Genomic DNA, 23,651 nt, shown 5'->3' on the forward strand with positions numbered 1-23,651 from the left:
CTTAAAAATACTTGTTGACCAAAAGAAAAACTCACATTTTCAAGGGTAAAATTGGCTTAATAAAGGGTCATTAGAAAAGATACACATAAAACCCCAGGGCACAGTGGGTGAAATGGAAGCACTTCATTATGTGGTATAGAATGCATGAGCAGATAACAATTAAAATGGACCCTGGGTAAAAGGCCAATGAATACAGGGCAGACCATGTGCAGCGACATTAGACATGGAAGACACGGCCCTCCTCCAGCATGCCGAATTCTGAAGCTCCACCTTCCAGACCGAATCTATAAAAGGAATTAAAAGACGAAGTTTAGAAATTGATGTTACCATCAAATATGAAAATACTTAAGCACATACCTAGGTTTATATCCCACATCTAAGTTTAAAATGCGAAGCATGTACAGTGGAATCCCAAGAACACAGAGCAATTTCAGGAGACACTGAGCTCGCACAGTGTGCAACTCTAATTACCACAGGGGCAAGTGGGCCTAGGTGGCATTTAGGAAGCACCAGTGAGAGCCATCAAACGCCTCAGACCAGGGAGCCCCGAGCAGCATGAAGTTGCTTGTTGCTAACTTGATCAGGGTGTTGTTACTATCGATCACCCAGCAGAAAAGCTGAGGGTTTCCTGCACAGGCAGTAAATCCACACTGTTATAGACAGTAGAATATTCACTGTTACTGAGGGTGATCATAAAAATGACTTTCAGTGTCAGAAAAATTCTATCGGAGTTGAAGCTGTACTCTGAGATCTATAGACAACTGCTTCTTGCCTGTTAATACAAACATTCTTGCCCAAAGTGCCATCTTCCAGCTCCGTCATAATCGAGTCAGTCAGGAATAGCTTGAATATTCAAAATACAGAATTCAAAAATTCTAAGTGCAAAAAGCCAAGCATGGTGATGGGACCCCTTTAATCCCAGCACAGGCAGATCTCCCTGAGTTTGAGGCCAGCCTGGTCTACAGAGCGAGTTCCAGGATAGCCAGGGCTACACAGAGAAACCCTGTCTAGAAAAGAAAAACAGAAAAACAAAACACACACACACACACACACACACACACAAAATTATAATATAATAAACATAGCTCATGATCCCCTCCCTGGCTACCTTGTTCAGGGAGACATCATTATCTTCTAAGGTACCAGGACTTAAACTTATCTGTCCATTTCATCTGTGAAAACACTGGGTTTTTTTTCCAGTCAGTGGTGAATAGTTCATGGGATAAATATATAATGGTATTTAAATATCATGTTACTTTGTGATAGCATGTATGGGGTACCTTTATTGACCTGAAAGGAAACATTTTACTTCAAACATAATGGTGGAAACTGGAAAGAAAATATTTTACTTCAAATATAAAGGTGGAAGTAAAGTTGCTTAAAATTGTTGTCAGCAGATTGACTGTGTCCAGGCTGTGCTCCCACTGTTTAGTGTCTGCCTCTCCAGTTGCTGGGGGCAGGGGTGGGGGATGTGCTTGCATCTTGCTGACAGTGAGCCTGTCATTTGGCAGGATGGATACATTGACCACACTGTTAACCAGAAAGGAAATGCCTCCAAAGCCTTACCCAGGCCTCCCAGTAGAGACCTGATACTTAAATAATTCACGTGTAAGTGCATAGAAAAAATTCCCCTGTAATGCCTATGTACTTGAACTTGATAATATTGATAAAAAATGGCCTCTCTTCTGTAATCAGCCATACCGGAGGGAAAATCCTCTGTGTGATAAAATTGATCTGAGTCTCTATCACCTGTTGTCTGGCTGTAGCATGACAGTTAATTTAAGCAGGTTCTGCTGAGTGAAGCAGGCCAATGCTGAGGCCATCTCTCTTAACTTCTGGGAAGTGCTCAGTAAGGCGATGGCATCAGAAGACTCTGTGGTCTGTTCCCTGCCCCTGCCCTTGCTAGGCAGTTGTCACTCCACGCCCCGGTGCCTCCAGCCTGGTTTCCATCCCTCCTGCCAGCTGTTGATCTGCTTAACATCTGCCTTCCTCACAGGACTGGAGAGGACCGGTGTTTCCTGGATTTAGGATGTAGCACGGAGAGTGGAGGCATAAACACATTGAGTGTTGAGCGAGACTAGATTTGGACGCCCCCAAGGAGGACATGTTAAAGAGCCGGGCAGGCCAGGCAGTGGTGGCGCACGCCTTTGGTCCCAGCACTTGGGAGGCAGAGGCAGGCACATTTCTGAGTTCCAGGCCAGCCTGGTCTACAGAGTGAGTTCCAGGACAGCCAGGGCTACACAGAGAAACCCTGTCTTGAAAAAACCAAACCAACCAAACAAACAAACAAACAAAAAGTGTGGGGGGGGGTAGTAGAGGGAGAATTATTGCTACAGTTTCCAAGTCTGTTGTCTTACCTAACACCTTACCTAATGGGAGCTAATTCCCCTTAATGGTTAGAAACTGGGCCTCAGAAGTTTGGGTAACTCAGATCTGGCTTACTTCAAAGGTATGAAATTTTCATTACCATATGCCTCCCAATTAGAGGGGAATTCCTCTAAGAATTTCCATGAAAAACATCTAAATGTTAATTGAGCACAGGACATGTTTTTCAAGATTAAACAAACAAACAGAACATTCTTCAAAATCCAAACCCTGAAAAAGTTGTGGTTTTGGGCCAGGTGTATGTGGACTTTGAGGGCCACAGCATGCTGTTAAAGGGCAGTGTGGTGGCTGCAGGCCTGGGCTTGGAAGTGAGGAGCTGGAGGGGGCCTGGTTATTGATTATGAGAGGTGCATATCTCCTCATCATTAAACTGGCAGGAGCTGTAAGAGGAATTGTGTGATAAACTGGACGCTGGCAGTAAGCATCATCAAAAGGTGGTTGTTAAATCTGAGCCACTGGGCTGCTTTTATCTATCATCTGTCTACCAGTCTGTCTATCTCTCTATTTCTGTCTGCCTATCTATCCATCCATCCATCTTTTTGAGACAGAGTTTCTTTATGTAGTCCTGAGGCTCGCTCTGTAGGCCAGGCTGGCCTCGAACTCTCCTGCCTACCCGCTTCTGTCTCCTGAACGCTGGGATCAAAGGCATGCACATCTGGCTGCGCCTTTGTTGATAAGGATGTTTTTAGCGGTCATCATAGCATGCACTCTCCTCAGGATGGGAAGACAGCACTTTGTGTGTTGGCCTTTGTAAGGTGACAACTAGGGGGACAGAATCATAGATTGATTCCAGTCTCCGGATTTTCTACTGCATATAACAGCATACCCGACTACCTCACTGAAGCATGTATGCTCAGGGAAGGGGGGCTGGGAAGCCCATTGACACGCTCTCAAAAAAGAATATTAGTGAACATCATTTGGTGATATCTTCTCCATTTTTTTCTGGATGTTTCCATGTATTATCTATTTTATTGAAAAAACTCAGAGGGACTTGGGGAGTTTTCCTTGGCCTTGATCCTTACTGCATATCCTGCTTTACATTTGGTATTTTCCCCTATAAAATGTAGTGTAACAGTGGCTGGAGAGATGGCTCAGCAGGTAAGAGCACTAGCTGCTCTTCCAGAGGACCTGGGCTCAATCCCTAGCACCCACATGGCGGCTCACAACCATCTGTAACTCCAGTTTCAGGGAATCCAAATTCCTCTGGCTTCTGCAGGCACTGTATCAGGTGATGCAAGCAAACCATCCACATACATGAAATTTAAAGAAAAAAATGAGTTAAAAACGAATATAGTACAGTTCTGAACTCACAGGGCCCTTGTGAAGACTGATGGGCCAGCAGATGTAAAACTCTTTGTTCAGTCGTTGACATGGTGATTAGTATTAAAGCTCTGAGAGAAGCTTAAATTTTTATGACATTCTACTTTATGGGTTTTATTTTTTTAAACTTTTGGTTTTTATTTTTATTTTATGTGTATTGGTGTTTTGCCTACATGTATGTCTGTGTGAGGGTGTCATATCCCCTGGAACTGGAGCTACAGAGAGTTGTGAGCTGCTACGTGTGCTGGGGATTGAACCCAGGTCCCCTGGAAGAGCAGCCAGTGCTCTTAACCGCTGAACTATTTCTCCAGCCCCCACATTTTACTTTTCAAATGTCCATGAAGAAACTGTTGTTTATTAGCATCTGCTAAGCATGACATACTTCCACATTTCCTGTTCCGGTTGATTCTCACACATTGGGACACATAGAGACCCAGCAAGCACAAGGATTGAGATAACCACCCAGAAGTTCCAGCTTCTGCTTTCCGGAGGACACTCCATCCCCCAGACACCAGATGACAATATTTGTTTGTTTGTTTGTTTTTGTCCATATGTCTTTGTCATGGCTAACCAGGTCTGCCTTAGCTTAGAAACGGTCATGACCAGTTGCAAATAACTGAGGGGAGGTATGGAACTTGAATTCCACACAGTTTTATCTTGTAAGATACTATTTCTTCTGATTTTTCCCCAACCACTTATAAATATAAAACATTTATTTTTAGATATTAAGCTGTATAAAAACAGGCGTGCAGTTTGTCGGCTCTTCTTCACAACCGCAGCTGTGGCCGGTGAAGGATTTTTCTCAACTATTACTTTTACCATAATAGCAATGAAAGTGGTTATTTTTCATTTATGTATTTATGGAGAAGTAGATAGCTTTTAAAAGCTCACCATAGGGAAGAAAAAAAAATGAATCAAAAAGTCTTCTTACCTCTTGCCCTATCACATGCTACTGATGAATAATAATTTTGGAAGTGTATAGACATCTACATGCTTATATAAATAACTATATCAGCTTCTTTTACACTAATGGGCTTTCTTTTTGAACATGATGTTTTAATTTATTCTTTATGAATTTCTTACATGTGGACAATGCATCTCGACCATGCCCACTCTCGCCTGCACCTAACAGGCTTCCTGTGGATGTTGTTCAGCACGTGCTTTCCCATAATGTAACTGCCTTGTGGCCCTGCCAGTCAATGCACAGAGCCCACTTAGCTCCTCCTCCTTTTTCTACTCTTCTGAGTCAGGGTCCCATGTAGCCCAGGATGACTGTGAACTGACACTCCTGCCTCTGCTTCTCAAGTGCTAGGATCATGGGTGTGTTCTGCCATAGTTAGCTCTGTTCTTCCTAATGGTTCCAGAATTTTCTGTTGGGTAGATAGACTATATTATATGTGTAGACCATCCCCTGTTAATACATCCCATTTGGAATCAGGCTACTTCATGGTTTTTTTGTCCAAATACTTCCTAAGTAAGCGTATGGTGCATTACATTTATCATTTACAATTGTATTATCCATGGGACATTTGAAGAGATAAATTGCTGAGTCAGAAGATGTGCTTTTAATATTTTAATAAAGACCTTTAAATTCCTATGTTCATTTTCTTTGGTTATACTTACACTTTTGCTATTTGGACCAACTTGAGCATTCGTTGCAATGAATTTCAGTATTATGCCTTCACGCGCGATAACTTAACACACAGTCGCAATCCCACGGAGGCCAAAAGTGCAGCTGGCAATTTGTCTGTGGCTTCTGAAAGGAAAATAGTTTTAAAGAATATAGAGCCGCCAAAGTAGTGCCCTGAATTCTGGGGTTATCTGGACATCATCACATAAGGCCCCGCAGCAGAAATTGTTCTTTTCCACACCCGCTGAGAGGCAGATCTTCAGTATGTTTATTTCCTATTAGAGTAAAGCTTTCTACCGTCAGAAATTTATGTAAACAGTGCTAGTTAGTCAATATGGTGTGCTACTGTTGTACCAGAGCCCAGAGTACTACTGCCCCAGTTTCTTTGGGGGGCTTTCTTTTTTGAGTCAATAAAGAACAAGACTAATGATCTAACAAGCACAACACCTTCCAGAGCAATCCTGTTAACATCCTTTCTTTCTTCCTAACGTGAAATACTCTATTTCTGCTCACAGGTTGTCAGAGAATTCTGTCTTCGCCACTCAATCCTATCTACTTACACAAGCGGTCAGGCAGTCAACAAAGAAGACATTTCTTTTTCTGGAGACAAAGGGATATCTCCCACAGTGTGGTTTCCCCGGCTGCCGTCTCTCCCGCACATCCTGTCCCCAAGGTACCGTCCTGTTGCAGGCTGCTGCAGGCCGCCACTCTGACTAGCACAGGTGGACTGCGCACGCACATTTGAATCACGAATTTAAGACTTTTTTTTTTTTATTATTTCAAATTGTGACGGGTGGGAGACATTTTATTTTAGCATACCATAGTTTGAGAATATCAATTAAGGCAAAAATGGGGAAAGCAACTGCTTAGCTTATTTAGAACTTCAACTTTTGATCATGACTTTTTTTTTTTTTATGTTTGACTTCTAGCGTGAAATTAAAACTGTGTATATAGTTCACAATTTTTTTTTCGAAAATGACTGTAAAATTAGGGTGATTTAAGAGAGATTCGTGGAAACTAACACTGAATGTTTTTAAGCCCTTACTTTTCTATGTTACTATGTTCTTTGAATAATTTTTTTAGAATAAATTAAATAAAAGCTAGAACATTCTTGATCCCCCTCAAAGGTTTCAGTGATGTGGGAGTACAATCTCTCTGTCTCCAAAAATGCCAGGCAAAGGAGGTGGGAGGGATCGTTTATGAGGAAGGAAAATCATAAAAGAAATACAGACTTGCCACGAAAATCACCTGCTTTCTTCCTTTTCCACTTTTATAATGAATCACTCTGAGTGTTCTTCCCAAAGTCGAGCAGTCCGTTTTTGTAAAGGGTTGGGAGACAAAAAAAGCCAAAAGTCCTAGCTTGGCTCAGGTCTGCCCATCATAGAAAGAGCCAGCATTTGGCATTAGTCATAATGACACTTTCCACATAGTGATACTTTTTTTTTTTGTTTTTTGTTTGTAAAACCAAAAAGAAATCCGTAGGGCTTGGCCTGGGGATTTGACTTGGACAGTAAAGCACTTGCTTTGTAAACATGACGTCCTGCATTCACCGCCAGGGTGCATGTAAAACAACGACCACCACCACCACAAAGCCCAGAACTGTAACATGCCCATAATCCCAGAGCTGGGGAGGGGAGTCAGGGACAGAAGGATGCCTAAGGGCCCTTGGCCAGATAGTCTGGTCAAACCAGTGAGCTCCAGATTCAGTGAGAGACCCCGTCTCAAAAAATAAGGTGGAGAGCAATTAAGGAAGACATCAGATATTGTCTTGTGGTCTCCACACCTCTGCACATGTGAATACATATTTGATTCCGTACCTGCATACACACACACACACACACACACACACACACACACACACACACCTGTAGATAAAGGAAGTGTGTTGTGCTTTGCATTTTAGCCAGTTTCAGAGATAACCCAGCACCTCTGCAGACTGTGGTTGTAACTGAAGCTGAGCCCAGAGCGGCAATGAGAATGTAAGCTTGCTGGGAGGAGGCTTGGTGACCCGTGGGAGCTACTGGGTGATCACAGGTGACTATAGCCCCTGGCTCAGCTGGGGCAAGCCAGGCCATTCTAGTCCCAGAATAAGAAAAGCCCCTCTCTGGATGGAGAGATAGCATATTCAGTAAGTGTTTGCCACACCAGAATTAAGAGCTGGAGCTCAGATCCCCAGTGCCCACATAGACCCCTGGTATAGTGGTGTATGCTTCTAATTCTAGTGCTGGGAATGGCGAGGGGGACGCAGGAGGATCCATGGAGCTCCAGGTTCATGGGATACCTTGTCTCAAAAACAAACGAGCTAGGCATGTATCCCAGTACTTGTGAGGCACAGGCGGGTAAATCTCTGAATTTGAAGCCAACCTGGCCTACAGAGCAAGTTCTAGGACTACCAGGGCTACGCAGAGAAACCCTGTCTCAGCAAACAAACAAACAAACAAAACAAAACAAACAAAAAAACCCGCCAGATAAGTGGGTAGAGAAATTCCCTTCTGATCAGTAGAGTAAGAGGAGATCCTAAGGTCTGGTCTGGCATATGTCACAAACACAAGAGCCCTAACCCCAGCCCTGCAGGGCCGAGTATGGCTCCTGGCCCAAACTTCTGTGTAGCCTTACTGTGTTATGGTCAGCAGTGTTGCTACAAATGGCCCAGGAAGGGCTGCAGACCTTAGGGCAGACAGGAGCTGTGTATAAGAGCGTTATCTTCCAAAAACCACCAGTCAGTTTCAGTGCAGGAGAACCAGCCACAGGAGAGGTTGGGTGGGATGTGTGGTGTTGGGTTAAGAGAAGACTCTTTGATTCTTTTTGATTAAAGATGGAAACATTCAGGCTGAAGAGGTGGCTCAGCGGGTAAGAGCACAGACTGCTCTTCCAGAGGTCCTGAGTTCAAATCCCAGCAACCACATGATGGCTCACAACCATCTGTACAGCTACAGTGTACTCACATACATAAAATAAATAAATTTTTAAAAAAGAAATGATCTAGGTGATTTTATTGCCCTAGGAAAAGACATCAAAAAAGACCAACTGTTTTGTTTTGACCTCTGGCGCTCAGTTGTCACGGTACCTACTTAAAGAATGTGTGTGGTAGAGCCCCACAGACTTGACATCCTTCCACGTGGACTTATTGGCAGAGGGTGTTGAGAGCTGTCCCTTGCATACATTTTATCATGGTGTGAAGGAGATGAGAGCGCTTCTTAAGTCGCCATTGTGCAGATTGGGAACTTGGCGCTTTTTCATCCTTGGGCCATGCTCCTAATGGGCTCGTGCAGAGTGAAGAACAGAAAACTGCTATTTGTTTTGACCAGAAATCTGCCTCAGCCGAACCCAAGTGACTCAAAGCCTGGTGAGGTTAACAGACCATCCAGAGCGGTGCTACCAGGCCATGTTAAGTTCAAAAGGGCAGGGGAAGGAACCAGGCATAGCCTGGAGGGGCTGTTGCGCTGGCTTTGGAGGTCGGTGCTTCGGCAGGAAGGGCAGAACTCCATGAAGTGGGAGGCTGTGTCTGAAAAAAATGATGCCATTGTCGCGTGCTGGGTTCTGATCTCCATTTTCAATCCCCTTTCCTCAAGCATATAAAGAAGCCAGACTATGTGACGACAGGCATTGTGCCGGACTGGGGAGACAGCATAGAAGTGAAGAATGAGGATCAGATTCAAGGGCTTCGTGAGGCTTGTCAGCTGGCGCGGCACGTCCTCCTCCTGGCTGGGAAGAGTTTAAAGGTGGTGTCTTACCAAGACTCAGCGTGACTTACATATGGGCTTTCTCTTCCATTTCCTTAGCTCCCCTCTTGCACTCATCTGTTAATAATTTACTTTTTTTTAAAAAGTAAAGCCTTAAGATGGGAAAAGGGGATTTTACTATGTGTTTACTCAAGAAATAATGTAAACTTCTAAATCTGATCGTAACTGGCAGGATTCTAGAGACAGTTGGCTGACTCAGCCTATCCAAGGGGATCTATGGCAGAGGACTTTGGCTTTGACACCTTGCCTCTGCCAGTGTTCTGCTTCTGTGTACTACATTGTTACATCGTTACCTCCATGTGTTGAAGGTGGTCCTACCGTGTAGTCTGCCTCTTCTTTTCTTATAAGTGTCCTTCAGAGAAAGGCTAGGCCTAGTCCACAAAAACCTCAATAATATGGCAAGATCTATCTATCTATCTATCTATCTATCTATCTATCTATCTATCTATGATATATATACGAGAGTCATAACCCAAAACATCCTGCCATCTACAGTTCATAAAGAAATAATAAATATATTTTCAAAGCAGGAACTCAAGGGTGAATTTGCTTACTATGTCTTCTGCGTAACCAACCTGTTACAGCAGCATAACCAAGCGTAAGGTGCATATAAAACAACACAGGAAATCACAAAGGGAGTCATTAGCAACTACTTTGGTAGAGAATTTTATTTGTGGTGCGGTTTTATGGAAATATTCTTCATGTGCTTATGAAACTCAGTTTCCTAACTCAGGGTATAGTTCAACAGCAGAACACTTGCCTAGCATAGGGGAGACCCCAGGATCAATCTCCAACAATGCAAAGCAAAACCAAAACAAGAGCCCTCGACCTCAGTTATCTTTGTTGGAAAATAATTGGGTCTTTTCTAGTACAGGGAACATTAAAAAAATATTTATCTAGGCATGAAAGAAATCAAACTTACTGAAAGTAAAATCTCTATCAAAGATGTTGGAGACTAAGTTTTTTAAATGACGGTTCATCACCTCTCTGCTGCTGCTGCAAAGCTCGTCCATGCAATATTTCAACAAGATACAAAGATGTGAGTAAGCCTTCCTTTCTGGCTCCTCTGGGCCAGCATTCTGCTGGTGTGCTCCTGTTAGCCAGAGCTCTGACCCTTGAGGGCCAGGAAGGAATTGATGAAAGATGGATTGTTGAGATCAGGCTAACAGGGACTCATCATTAACGACTCTCTCTATTCCCTAATGGTATGCATATAGCACCACCATATACCCAAAGGATCAATAGGACTTTCTCTATTCCCTAATGGTATATAACACCATCCTATACTCCAATCAGCGTCAAAAGAGCTTGGTCGAGGATGGTGGCGAGATCATGAGTAACTAGTGTTATCCTCAGATTCCATCGTGGTTCTATAGTCTCACCTTGGCAGCGCCATTGTTGTGGGCATAGTCAGTAGATAAAGGAAATGTCTTCAACTGTTGCTGCACACTTTATTTCCTGTTCCAGGTTGACATGACAACTGAAGAGATAGATGCACTTGTTCATCGGGAAATCATCAGGCATGACGCATATCCCTCACCTCTGGGCTATGGACGCTTTCCAAAATCTGTTTGCACCTCTGTAAACAATGTGCTCTGTCATGGCATTCCTGACAGGTATTCATTTTTCAATGATGTATTGCTCCTTTGGAAACTAAGATCCATTGCACGTTCTGAAAAAACACCATAGTTCAATTGAAACCTACCTGCACACACACTTCTGAAACTGATTATGATGAAACACAGATTTTTGAGGTATTTTACTTCTTCATGGCTATACCACTACCATTTGATGTTTCTTAAAGCAGTGTGTGAGCCACAAAGATGTTTGCACATCGCCTATTTTACCTTGTTCAGTTTTCACCATATGGTAATGGAGGTAAATTGGTATTGACAGCTATTGTTTTGGCTGTTTACAAACTTAAGTTAATTAGGAAATATATCTTTTTAAGGAATCATCAAATCTTAAGACAGCAATATTTGTTTTATGTATTTCCTATAAAATGTGGCACAATTAACGTAAGGCCAGGGTCAGATCCGGTTAGTCCATCCATTCCTGCCTTGCTACAGATGCATCGGCTTTGCGGTAGTGGTCCTTGGGCATTTTGTTCACGATTCTCTTTATTGAGATCTGTCTATCACCATTTTCTCTCTGTTTATGTTTCAGCCGACCTCTTCAGGATGGAGATATTATCAACATTGATGTCACGGTGAGTAAATCATATAAAAAAAAAATCATCTTTGATCAACTTCAGAATTGCTAGTAGCAACAGGAAGGAGAGTGTCTTGAAAATGTGAGCTGCGCTCGCTTGGGGGAGTGCTGTCTACCCCCAGCCCTGGACACAAGCAGCTGGTTTCCTTTTTTTGTCTTTAACTCTGTGTTTATTCCAAGGAAACCCAGGCCTGACTTGAATTTCGGGCTGGAATCAGATGCACTGAGATCAATGTTGGCCTAAGTGAAATGTCAGCCCAATCCTGCTATGTGTCACGGTTTTGAGAAGGTGTAATTGTTATTGATCCACTGTGTAGTTAATGCAGAGCGCCACGGCACTAGGCAGCTGCTGAAGCTAGATATGTATGAGATGAGCTAACACGGAGAAAGCCAGCATTTTCCCTCACTCTGCCAAGATTGATCTCCCTCTTCCTGCTGATTTTGAGTGGGGCCTGTCATTATCTTACTCTGTCATTAGGGGCTACATTGGCCTGCGTGTCAGTCTATTTGGACAGCGCCTCTTTTGCTAGCCGTGTTCCCTGGATTTATTAAAATCCCCGAAGGTAGTGTTGTGTTCCATCTCTGGTGTAGAGAGCCCTGAGCTCACAGCACACAGGCAGAATGGTTTTCTTCTGTCTGCATTTAAGTTTTCCCCAGATGGTTGATGGCCTTTCTTTTAAAATAATAACAAGCTACGCGATGCAAGTTAGGGACCGCAGATTTTACAAGCTGCAAACATTTTTTTTTTTTTTTAAATTTCCGAGCCTCTCACCATCCCCAGACTCGGACTGTCTGTACTCACCGGGTTTCAGAGTGTCTGTAATGGCGCCTCTTGAACTGCCCAAAGGATAAATAAAATCTGTGCATCTATGATTAATTAGTAACTTTTAGATAAATAAAATGTGAACATATGACTGGGACTCTGGAAGATGGTCATCAGTTAAAATAAATACATTCTCTATTAGTGAGGAAATATTTTTAATAATAGTTATTTTATATCCAGACCGAATGTTGGGCGGCAGTGGGAACACACAGGCTAGAAGCTGGCCTCCCTAGATGCTGTCAAGAGTCCTAGTTGTTTAATTCAGACTTCTTTTTTTTTCAATCTGTGCACAGGAATAGTCAAACAATCCTTACCCATATCACTTCCCATATCATTGTGTCTCAGAATGCTTGAGCGTCACTCCACATATCCTGTTGGGGGCTCTCTAACTCGGAATTATGTAGTGCTTTATGAAGTGCACCTGAAGTAAAGCCTCTCTTGCGATACATTTTTGTCTTGGAATGAACCTGTCTTTAGGGGTCACATTTATTACATAACCCAATAGCCCACTAATAAAATATTGCCGCTCAAATGAAATGGGGAGTGTCCCATGCTGTTCCCAACAGGCCCAGGGAGAGGGCATTATCCCTTTCTGGGTTTCCTGGAGGCTTTTAATAGAGAATTTCATGTCTGAAGCTGAAATCATTCCAACAGTTCTTAAACTCACTTGAGATGCTTTCTAGTATCTAGAAATGTAAAGGAGTCTAAAGGACATATTGGCCAGTATCAAAAAATTATATTTCTTATGAAAATATTTTATTAACTGAAGAAGTGTATTTTTAGCTCATGTACTTTTGTCTGGAAATACCCATTGTACTTTATGGTTCTCTAGTCTAATATGGACCCCAAGAAAATGGGTTGCTTCTTCTCTTGAAAGTTAATTTGTTTTTTGTTTTTTGTTTTTTTATGAAAATGTGATGGCCATAGTAGTTGTTCAGTTAGTACTTGTTAAATGAAGTATACGGATGGTTTGTGGGGACAAATTATAGTTATAGGTGATTGCTCCAGCAATTCAAACGTGTCTTCTTCCTGCCAAGCATGTGCAAAACCCTGGGTTCAATTCCCAGCAACAGAATCTGCAGTGTTCCATATATGTATTGAATCCTTCAAATAGTTATCTTATGAGCTATTGAAAAGTAATATGAGCAGGGCTGATGAAATGGATCAATGAGTAAAGGTGCTTGCTGCCAAAATTGACAACCTGGGTTCAATTCCTGGGACCACATGGTGGACGGGAGCAATGACGCCTACAAGTTGTCTTCTGGCGCGTGCACACACGCGCGCACAAACACACACACATACACACACACACACACACACACACTAAATAATGTCTCTATATTTTTAATTTTAAGGTAATATGAAAGAGCAAGTTCAATGAATTTAAATAATACATTTTACTTAAAAACATGCAGCTACAAAATTTCTTGAATAACTACATTTACATTAACAAATTTACAATTATAAATTCTTGTGTATGACAGAAGCTTACGTTTTTCTGTAAGGGGATATAAGTGGAAATCAGTTAGCTAGCATGACTGGACCGTGGGGAGTAAGGAGCCATCAGTCTATCAGACTGGTTGGGGTATACCTCTGCACTCTGTGTGTCAGGAACCTAAAGGTGTTGTGTGTCTATGCCTCCGTTTACTGACTTAGAAGCCCAAGATCTCTGTGAAGCCTTTTGGTGTGGTCTTCTTGCAACCCAGGAGAGCAAGCTCTTCATTATGTGACAGTGTATGGGTGTGACATTGATTCAGACAGAGCCTAAATAAATAGATCTTCTCATAGTCTCTGAGTTCCACCTTAGGAAGAGGAGAACTGTGAAGATAGCTAGATGAGATAAATTTATGCAAAATACTAAGTGCTATGCCATGTCCAAGGATCAAGTCATCCAGGCTCCTCTGCCTCCTACGTGGTCTCTGCTGCTGCTGATCATTGGATTTTCACCATGAGTCTGAGCTAGTTCAAGAGCACATGGCGCTTCTGCATCATCAAAGACTGATAAAATTATCTTTCTGTGGTTTTACCCCTCAGCTTGTTTTGATATGTTCTAATTCTTTAAAAATCCACTCGGAGTGTTTCTGGTTACCATCATGCTTTCTGGAACATTTGATTTGAATTCCACTCTTAGATGGAGAATTTTTATAACCTATTTCCTTTCTGCATCGAGCCACTTCCATTCTTAGCATGAAATTCTCCTGCTCATGTTATAGTGCTGACGTGTCGGTCTTGTTCCTTCTTGTCATTGTGTGCTGTTTCTAAGCTGGTAAATAAAAGAGCATGCAAATCCTCGTGACACTGAGGACATGTTTTCCTATGCTAAATACTTAATTTTCTAGACCTACTGTGGTAATTGTAGGTGAATGTATTTAGTAACTAATTTTTCCAAGTGTGGTTTTTGCTTTCTCAGAAATAAACTGTGGGATCAGAACATTACAATGGCATTGCTAATCCCAAAGCCGAGGGAGCCGAGCCGGTCATCTGTGTGTTCTTAGATGTTGCAGAATCACATGGTTTCAGCTTTTAAATTTCAGAATGGTGGTTCTTAATTAATATGTGAACTAACTCTGAGAAGGTAATAAATTTACTGAATATATAAACAAACAGGATATAGACTTTAGGAGAATAGAATTCCAGAAAAGGACATACCTTAAAATGTGTGCCTATGTTTAGGTCTATTACAATGGCTACCATGGAGACACCTCTGAAACCTTTCTGGTGGGCAATGTGGATGAAAGTGGTAAAAAGTTAGTGGAGGTTGCCAGGAGGTGTAGAGATGAAGCAATTGCAGCCTGCAGAGCTGGGGCCCCCTTCTCTGTAATTGGAAACACAATCAGGTAAGCCTTGCACTGACGAGAAAGGAGGGTCGGCGAATGGCGCAAAGGTTATTGGTGGCTTGGTGTAAAGCTGATGACATGTTTTATGATTCACAGCCGTCATTCAGTCTGATATCAGCATGTGAACTGCCAGGCTGCAATATTGTTCCCTGGGTTGAAAAAAAAAAATGGCTTTAAAAAAAAAAAAAAAAAAAAGTGAATTTTGACCAGGGTTAGCTAGGAAACTTACTAGAACAGTGAGCAACATTGATATGGATGCTTTTGTTTTAGCTTGACATGTTGGTCTGTGATGTCCTTTTATCCAAACGTGAAAAGAGGTACCTAAGAGGGAGCAGATGGTCCCAGCCCTTGGATGGTGAGGAGAGAGAGAGAAAAAAAACAAAACAAAACAACAACAACAAAAAAAAACCCAAAAAACCAAATTCCATTCTATAAAGGAATGAAGGGGACATCCCTGTGATGCAGAGATCAGAGGTGTGAGCTAAGATTAAGAAACAGCCTGAGAGGCTGCCCCGGGTCCCCTTTCCTCTGGGTCATTTTTTTCTGTAAAACATTGTTTACTTTCCCGGAGTTTTTCTGTGCTTGCTTCTAGAGTATGAGTGTATTTTCTGAATTCAAGACTTTTCTTTGTAATCTGTTTCCCACTTTCAGATCTTTTTTTTTTTTTAACCCTAAATGTTTTGAAGTAGACATGCAGAATATGTGTTTTCATTTAAAAGTAACACATTTTGTTAAAGATGATCGGCCAGTCCCCTTTAAAGTGCTGTTCTCATTAATCTGCGCCCGAGCCTTTGAATACATCCCATTTGCCCAAAGGATGGAAAGCTTTGCCACCTTGAAAAGATGCTGCCTTTTTCTCTGAGTACGCCTTCAAATACTTTAAGAAAAAAGGCAGTAAAATATCAGTTAAATGCATTTATGGCTTTAAAAATATTGTAACAGTGTCTGAATCAAACTTTAGTAAAATCTCTTTGGGTTATATCTAAGAAGCTTTTATTGAAGACTTTGAACAAAATTGTGTTTTTGACAGTTTTAAATTATAGGCTAACTAGCCTGGGAAAAAAGGATAGTGTCTCTCTGTTCTTTCATAGGAAATGTTGAATCAGACCCCTACTGGGAAAAGAAATTTAATGCATATCTCACTATCTTACTGTCCACGAATATAATAGAAATGAATTCAAAATGCAGTTTTATTTTTGCAAATGGGATGAGTCGATAGATGCACCTCATATTTTTGAACACCTAGGGTTCAACAAATTTACTGGTGGCGCTCTTGCATTTTAACAAAATTTATTCTTCAGTCGAAGGGGGCAGAGAACACTGGATTCTTATTCAGGCATTCTGTGGAGTTCTGCATTCATGGCTGTGTCTAAAGGGCATGTCAGCCTTTGATTCTCTCTGAGAGGTAATTATCCTTTTCCTGTCACGGAACAACAAATGATAGCTAACTACAGAGGCACATTTGCAGTAGTCACATTCATCAACTGCAGAAAAAAAAATTCAATTTAATTGTACAACACAGCTGCACATGGGCTTTCGAGCTTCTGTTGTTCTCCCTGCCTTGCTATTCCTCCCTCCAGATCTATTTTTTAAACTTTTTTTTTCTGGTTATTTTTTCCCCTTTTTTTGTCTCTTCTTCCATTTTTACTCTCTGTACTTTCTTGTTAAAGTAATTTTCCTTTGTGGCTCTCATTCTTTTTTCCCCATTGAAGGCTATGAATGTAGAAAATTATCACAATTACTCATATAATTGAGCCTCTTTGTAGCAAGTGCAACTCCAGTAGCCTTTCTCCATCATGAAAATGGTTTCATTATAGGGTTTTTCATATTCCCTGACACCATCTACACAGAGGAGCAAGCGTGCAGATGAGATGTACTGGGAACAGGCTAGATCAGTAAGGTCACAGTAGGAATAATTAGCTCTGCTATGGAAAGAGCATCCAGGCCTTTTACTGCTACATAAATGTACTGTCCGTGGCTTTTAGCCACAAAAAAACTTACTAACAAATGGAGCTCCCGCCTACTACTTTGAAAAAAAGATTTGTATCAACACTACAATTTTCCATCATTAAGACTAATAACACAGAGCCTAGTATACATCAAGGGGAATAAAAAGAAAAATCTCACATTCAAGTGGTGGCTGGGCGCTGACCTTTGTTCCCCCTTTTTGTATACGACTTAACTCTTTACAAAAAAGAGCCACACGCCACACCAACATGCAGGTGAACTCCAGCTAGTCCTTGCAAAGCACAGCATTCAGTCGGAAAATCTGATAAATCTCCATGCAAGATAATGCATTTCATTACATATTCACTACATTAATTCCAGCTACATTAAAAAAAAAAAAAAAAAGCAACATGGAAGAAGAGTGGAATTCAAAGTGACATTGGATTTTAGCTATCTGGACACGAAGGTCAGTTTGGGCAGAGTATGAATTTGCATGAACAGGCTCCTTTGAAAACCAGATCAGCCCCCAACAACCATACCGGGAGAACTATGTGCAAAATAACAGACAATGAACTTTTTACTCTTTCCTAATGCATTTCATTATTTAGATAGTTTATGTCTGCCGCTGGCGAGGAGGCTGGCCCCGATTCTGATAAATGTTTGTTCTGGTGAATTACAGCAGTATTTCTGGACATCTATTGTTTCGCCTTTTCTTATTCAGGAAAAAAAAAAATCTCTAAGGAGTAAATAAACAAATGAGATTCACCTTTGAGCCAAAAAGTACTTGAAATCTTTACAGACCGAAGGTTTACAAACATCTTTCTTTAAGACAGTCAGTCGCCGTCTGCCACAGCCTCCTTCTGCTGATAGATTCTGAGAGCACCCAAGCAACTTACACGTCTTGAACGCTATCCCAAACCCTGAGGTTTCTAAAACTTGAAATCCTGCTCAGAAACCTAAAGGACAGAAGGGTGACTGTGAGGAAGTGTCAGTCAGTGAGATTTCATGAAGGCAGTTCCTCTGTGCCCTTTGGCTTCATGAGCGACTCCCAGTGATCTCTAGGCCATGGCGCTATTACACCCACTCTAACCACTTTTGCTCCACGATAATCTCTGTATTATCCATATGTGTGAGAGGAACACGAGCGTGCAGCCACACGCATCACTAGTCTATGACAGTTTACTCCAAAATAATTTAAACTTACGCTTGGAGATGTCATGATGAAACTATCAATAAATGGGTTTTTTCAATGTTTAATTCATAAGTATATATTTTGATATTAATTTAGAACAATACAAAGCAAGATTTTTTTTTTAGAAAAATAATCTCTTTCTATTAGATTATGCACATTTAAACAATAAGTGGCTCAGGCAAAATAAGTCATTTTAATGTCATCTGTGATGGATTTTGCTTGACAGCTACTGTAAATTACAATTACACTGCGTCTTTCTGCACATGAAAGTAAGCATTGCAATAAATTATCTTTTATTTCAATCCATCATGTCTGCTTTTCAGAAACAGAAAACCTCAAATAAAAGTTCAGCACTATTGTAAGAAAAATATAGTAATTTGTGATCCAGCTTGAAACAAAAAATAAAATGTCCCACTGTATTGGAAAACAGTTGTTGGCTTTCAAAAATATGACTAATTGTACTTAAACATTCCTGTCATTAGAGGGGATCCCTGACTTTGTACACTCCTCCATTTAGAGGCTACTGTTTGGACTGAAAAACCTAGGAAGATTAAGGTAAATTCCATAACTTATCAAATCAGCTGCCTTTCGGGATCCTTGTCTCTGAAGAGATGAGGTCCTTCGGAGCTCAGGTCTCTGGGGACTCATCTGAAAGTGCTAATGAAACGCTCCATGTGTGTGCTTGTTTCCTTAAGAGTGTGTACTTAACACAGTACTCCTCTGCCCTCTTGGGGAATGCAGTTTTAGTCACACTAATTACTTGAAATGTGTTAAGAAGTTTTATTTATTTAGACAATACAATTACCAATACAATATTAAGAGGAGTCTTAACAGAATTAAACTGAAGAAAAACAGTTACAAGAAGCCCCCTAAAGGAAGTCTCTCTTCCACCTGTAAACTGTAACTGAGCCATGGACAGTCATGAAACAGTTTAACTGCAAAGTGAGTTTGAAAGCTACCTTTCCTCAGCGTTCCCTCTGAAAGCCATCCAGTCGTGACTGTGTGGGTCTCATGACTGGACATTGCCCTGTCTTAAAGGATTTTTAGCTAGAAAAAATCAGAACAGAAGAGCTAAAGCCTGGAGAGTTATTTTCTGAATCTGTGAAATGTTCAGGGCAAGAAAAATCCCTTGTGCTGAGAGACAGCAGTGGTTCTATGGTGCATTGGTGTTGGGGAGCCATGGCCTGACTTCTCAGCGTCTACCTGCTCCTCTGTCCCAGCATTTACCCCCAACATTGAGTTAAAGAGGTAGGTGCACACCCCACCTTCCTATTGGCTCATCAGGGTGACCGGCACCTGCTTTCCCATTGAAGGAGTAGAATTTGATTTCCTTTGTCATTTGGATTGTCTTTCCAAAATCAGATTTAAGTCCCACAACCAGGAGAAGAGTCGGTGCTCAACTGATGTTCCATAGTAATTGAAAGTGCATGTTCTCAAGCAGTGATTCAAAAGGGAGACAACAGGAACAGAAGTGCATCCTTAGCTTCTGGGAACTGTCCAACCAGAGAGCTGAGGGGAGTGTGTCCAGCTCCCCCTCCCCCAGCTAGGAAATCGTTCACTGCCTGCATGTGTGACACAGACTCTAGGATACTGTAGCCAGAAGTTACATCAGGACCCAGAGAGCAAATTGTGGCAGGAGAAGGCCCTCAAATATCTTTAGTTACTTAGTGGTTGTACGGCCTCATTTATAAGGAGGAAGAAGAGGTAGGAAGTGGGGAGAACCCCTAAGGGGTTTTAGAGTGGCCTTTCTTCTCACTGAAAATCAAAATGAAGATTACCATTGTCACATGTTTAAGGTGTACCCATGAAGACTTCCAATCAGTTGGATCATTGACAGAAAAACAAACAAACAAACAAACAAATAAGACTAGTATTTTATTTTATTATGTGTTTTAAGAAAATACTAGCTGGGTATAATAGCAGATGCTTTTAATCTCAGGGATCCTAGACAGGTGGATCCCTGAGTTCAAGACCAATGTAGTGTACAAAGTGAGTTCCAAGAAAGCCAGGGAAACAAATAAACACTAGAACGCTTTATATTGAAATGCTTTTCAAATTATTGAGGTTTGTTGGGACTGAGCTAACAACTCATGGGTGTTAGGAGAACTCATTCTCGTGTGGAAAATGCCAAGTCCTAATTCAGGCTGTCATGAGGTCTTATCGTTCTTCCTCTATCTCCTCTCCATCCTCTGGTTTATACATGGTCTGGAACCAGGAGAGACGGTGAGGAAGATGTTTTCCAAACACACCTCCTGGCCAAAGCCCGGGGTCTGCAAAGCTGCCTGGACCCCAAAGCACAGCCCCAGAGAAGAAGGAAGGCTGGCTTCTCCTCTCCATGGCACTGCTTAGCGTATCTGCCCCAATGGCTGCACCAAAACTCGATTTCCATGCAATGCTGCCTCTCTGCAGGTTCCAAGGACATCCTTGTCTAAGTGGAGAAGAATCTGGGAGTGCTTTAAAATGTTCTTAAAAATTAACCTGGACATGGTGGCACAAGCGCTTGAGGTTGGTGAATTCAGAGGCAGCTGAAAAAAAAAAAAGTTTTCAAAAGTGTATGTAGATGCGATGGTTCATGAAGATGTTAGCCAGAAGGGTCTGTGTGAAACTGAACTGGAGTCTGTTAGAAATGAGTTTGAGAACTCACATGTTTGGATCCGGTAGGAACTGCAGTTATAACCACCTGCTCACTGCTGTGGGCAGGGCTACAGGCACCATGCCCTCTGCCCACATGAAAATATAAATCGTTAGTGTTGTATGTCTTGTTATCAATCTGGCACGCCCACAATAACCATATTCACCTGGTCTCAATAACAACAAAGCTTCCGTTCTTGCAGGTAAAGATTTCAGGGTTGGAGTCTGAGTGCTAGGTTACACTTGTAAGGGATAGATAGATGGAACCCAAAATGTCTGCATTTGTTATTAGGTCCAATATTAATGCATTTAAATATCATTGTGACAAAAAATATTTGCTAGTGAACTTTGCTAATGATAAGTGGAACCCTAAAATAATCACCAATTTTGAAAAAAAAGAAAAAAGAAAAAAACAGACAATCTTTTGTGTTTGTTTAGAAAGCATTTAACATTTTAGTTAGGTGAGAGTTTAGGAAATCATAAAAGTACAGAGTCATACTTGGAGATTATAATTTTTTCTGTCTAATGCCTGAATTAAGTAGCTATACCATGTTTTATCCACAAAGCCATCCAAACCAGGTACGTTTGGGGTGCTCTGTCACAGCCGTGTGTGTGCACTTTCCTTGTGCATGTCAGGGTACATTTGTATGTATGTATATTCATTTCTTGCCTAAAAATAATCTTTGTTAAATATACTTTGTGTATCTAAAAGGATGGCTAACAAGCATCAGCCGTCTGAAATTATTCCGGAATGAAGGCAACATTCATGCTATTAACAGACTTGAAATTGGGCTGACTTTTTTTTCTTTTTCAGATACTATTTTAAGTGATTTTATTTTTAATCTTAATGTGCACTAAAACATTTGATTAAATTAAATGTCTTTTGGTCACTTTAAAGCCGAATAACTCATCAGAATGGTTTGCAAGTCTGTCCACATTTTGTAGGACATGGGATAGGATCGTACTTTCATGGACACCCAGAAATTTGGCATCATGGTAAGAATTCATTTGGAAGTGACTTATTGAATGACATCAGTTTTCCTCCAAGTTCTTTCCTCTTGAATCCACATTGTCACCACGCTTACCCCCCACCCGTGTGGGAGTGTGAGGTTATCTACTTAATTTTAACCAGGATGTTATTGTGCTGTTGAATTACAGCTCAGCACATTTCCCAAATGAGGTTAATTTTGGTTTTGGTCTTCTCCTGAAGGATACATGGGTGGAAGGCCCGAGGGATGTTTGTCTAGAAAAAGTGACTGCAGACAAAACTCCACTGCTCTGCCGTCCTAGCAGTGTGCACACAGGACTGTTTTCTGTTTTTCTTTCTCTACCCCCTTTACTAACCGCTGACTGTTGTGGTTAAACTTCACTACATCCTACACAGCGTTGACAGCTGATGTATTTAGCAGCATGTACTGTTTAGTGTCTTCTGGTTTATGCCCACCCTTGTGCTCCTTCCCCAGAGTCCAGTTTTTCACTGTCTGGGTGTGTACAATACAGAGAGAAGGCAGCAGCCACCAGGAGGGTGGGAGGATTTGGGTTAAGGTAGGAAGCAACTGTGATGAGGAGTCCCAAGGGGGTCGGGGTGGAGAGTGCACATTTGAGCAAGGCCTAAGAGGTTAGTCCGTGTGCTCAAGATAGGACAAGTCCCTGGAAGAAATAGCTGGAGGATTCATGGAGACCCAGCAGAAGAGTGTCCCTCTGAGCCAAAGAGCCCCAACCTGAGGTAGCTCTCTGAGCTGCACCAATGCCAATGCTGGCAACTGTTGAAGCATGGAGCCCTGCCTCCGGCTCCATCCTGCATGCTGGGAGCTGTCCTTTGGCAGCTTTCTCCCAAGACTTCATTTGGACCTAGGGAGACCAGGAGAGGTGGCATCAGGTGGCACGAGGAACAGCAGATCTCTGAGAAGGAACTGCTGGTATCTGAAGACCCTAACTGCCCCCCTGCCAGGCCTTGGCAAGCTGCTAAAGAGTGGGTGGGGTCTGAGAACACAGGTGCCACAAAGGGTGAGACCACCCCCCACCTCCTGCAAGCCCCGCATTTAACCCTGTGTGTGGGCTCATCCAGGTATCCATAGCCTCACCCGTTCTAAAAGCAAAGTGGCCAAGTGTTTTTAAAGCAGCCCAAACTTCCGCCCTTGTTCTTCTTTCTCTCCTTGGTTCCTTTTCTTATACCTTCCTATGTTTGCTTTGCAGCAAATGACAATGATCTGCTCATGGAGGAGGGCATGACTTTCACCATAGGTAACTAGATGCTGGGCTCCTCTGTGGAGAGCTGGGGCCCCTGGACGAAGCTGGCCTTTGCTGAGGCTTGAAGTCCTGCAAAGGACTAATGAAGCTAATCAGCATAATGAAATAATTTGGATGCATAGTAAATGTGATTAAATAATACCCTCTAGCCCCGTCTTCCTAAATCAGATTCTTACCGACACATTTAGGAGACCGCAGCCATCCAACCTCTAATTCTGTTACCGGCATAATGTGCTGTTTGGTTTTCTGTTTGTTTTGTTTTTTCATTAACACCCAGTAACTAGAGGCGATTAAGTCCCTTGCTCTCTGTCAGCAAGTGGCATGCACTCCATGGTGGCCCATTCCTGGCTGATGGCATGATTGGTGTCACCAACAAATTCCAATCACCTAGGGCCAGCAAGGCCTCCTAGTTCTGACTGTAGGACTTAATGGAGAAGCAATTAGAGCAAAATAAGAAAATTGTTATTTGCTGATTAATGAACATTTTGAGCGTGTTTTAAAAATTCAAATATTTTTTAAAAACTGACTGGAATTTATAAGAGGGACTGGTGTTTGGGTGGTTATTATCCACAGGGTCCTAATTAAGGCTTGATTAAAATGCCCTTCTTTCTCAAAAAAAAAAAAAAAAAAAAAAAAAAAAAAGAATGATGAACCAGGCAACTTCATACATTTTTTAAATGAT

The 23,651-nt window shown here is 41.8% G+C and overlaps 1 protein-coding gene and 1 long non-coding RNA gene across 4 annotated transcripts in view; one reads left to right on the forward strand and one right to left on the reverse strand.

Moving 5' to 3' along the window:
- Positions 1-23,651, forward strand: part of Metap1d (methionyl aminopeptidase type 1D, mitochondrial) — a 72,138-nt gene that overhangs the window by 47,555 nt on the left and 932 nt on the right. For all 3 annotated transcript variants that reach the window (XM_021193254.2, XM_029536352.1, XM_029536353.1), the window contains exons 2-8: positions 5,851-6,008; positions 8,908-9,057; positions 10,546-10,694; positions 11,245-11,287; positions 14,786-14,949; positions 21,618-21,715; positions 22,916-22,963. In XM_021193254.2, coding sequence (XP_021048913.1) covers positions 5,851-6,008; positions 8,908-9,057; positions 10,546-10,694; positions 11,245-11,287; positions 14,786-14,949; positions 21,618-21,715; positions 22,916-22,963 — 810 coding nt within the window. The remainder of the gene's footprint in view (positions 1-5,850; positions 6,009-8,907; positions 9,058-10,545; positions 10,695-11,244; positions 11,288-14,785; positions 14,950-21,617; positions 21,716-22,915; positions 22,964-23,651) is intronic.
- Positions 1-23,651, reverse strand: part of LOC115063617 — a 27,289-nt gene continuing 3,638 nt past the window's right edge. The window contains exons 2-3 of the long non-coding RNA XR_003843458.1: positions 5,329-5,461; positions 1-284 (exon numbers count right to left, since the gene is read on the reverse strand). This is a non-coding gene — a long non-coding RNA (uncharacterized LOC115063617). The remainder of the gene's footprint in view (positions 285-5,328; positions 5,462-23,651) is intronic.

The sequence above is a fragment of the Mus pahari genome, chromosome 3 (genome assembly GCF_900095145.1).
Source record: "Mus pahari chromosome 3, PAHARI_EIJ_v1.1, whole genome shotgun sequence".
Taxonomy (NCBI): domain Eukaryota; kingdom Metazoa; phylum Chordata; class Mammalia; order Rodentia; family Muridae; genus Mus; species Mus pahari.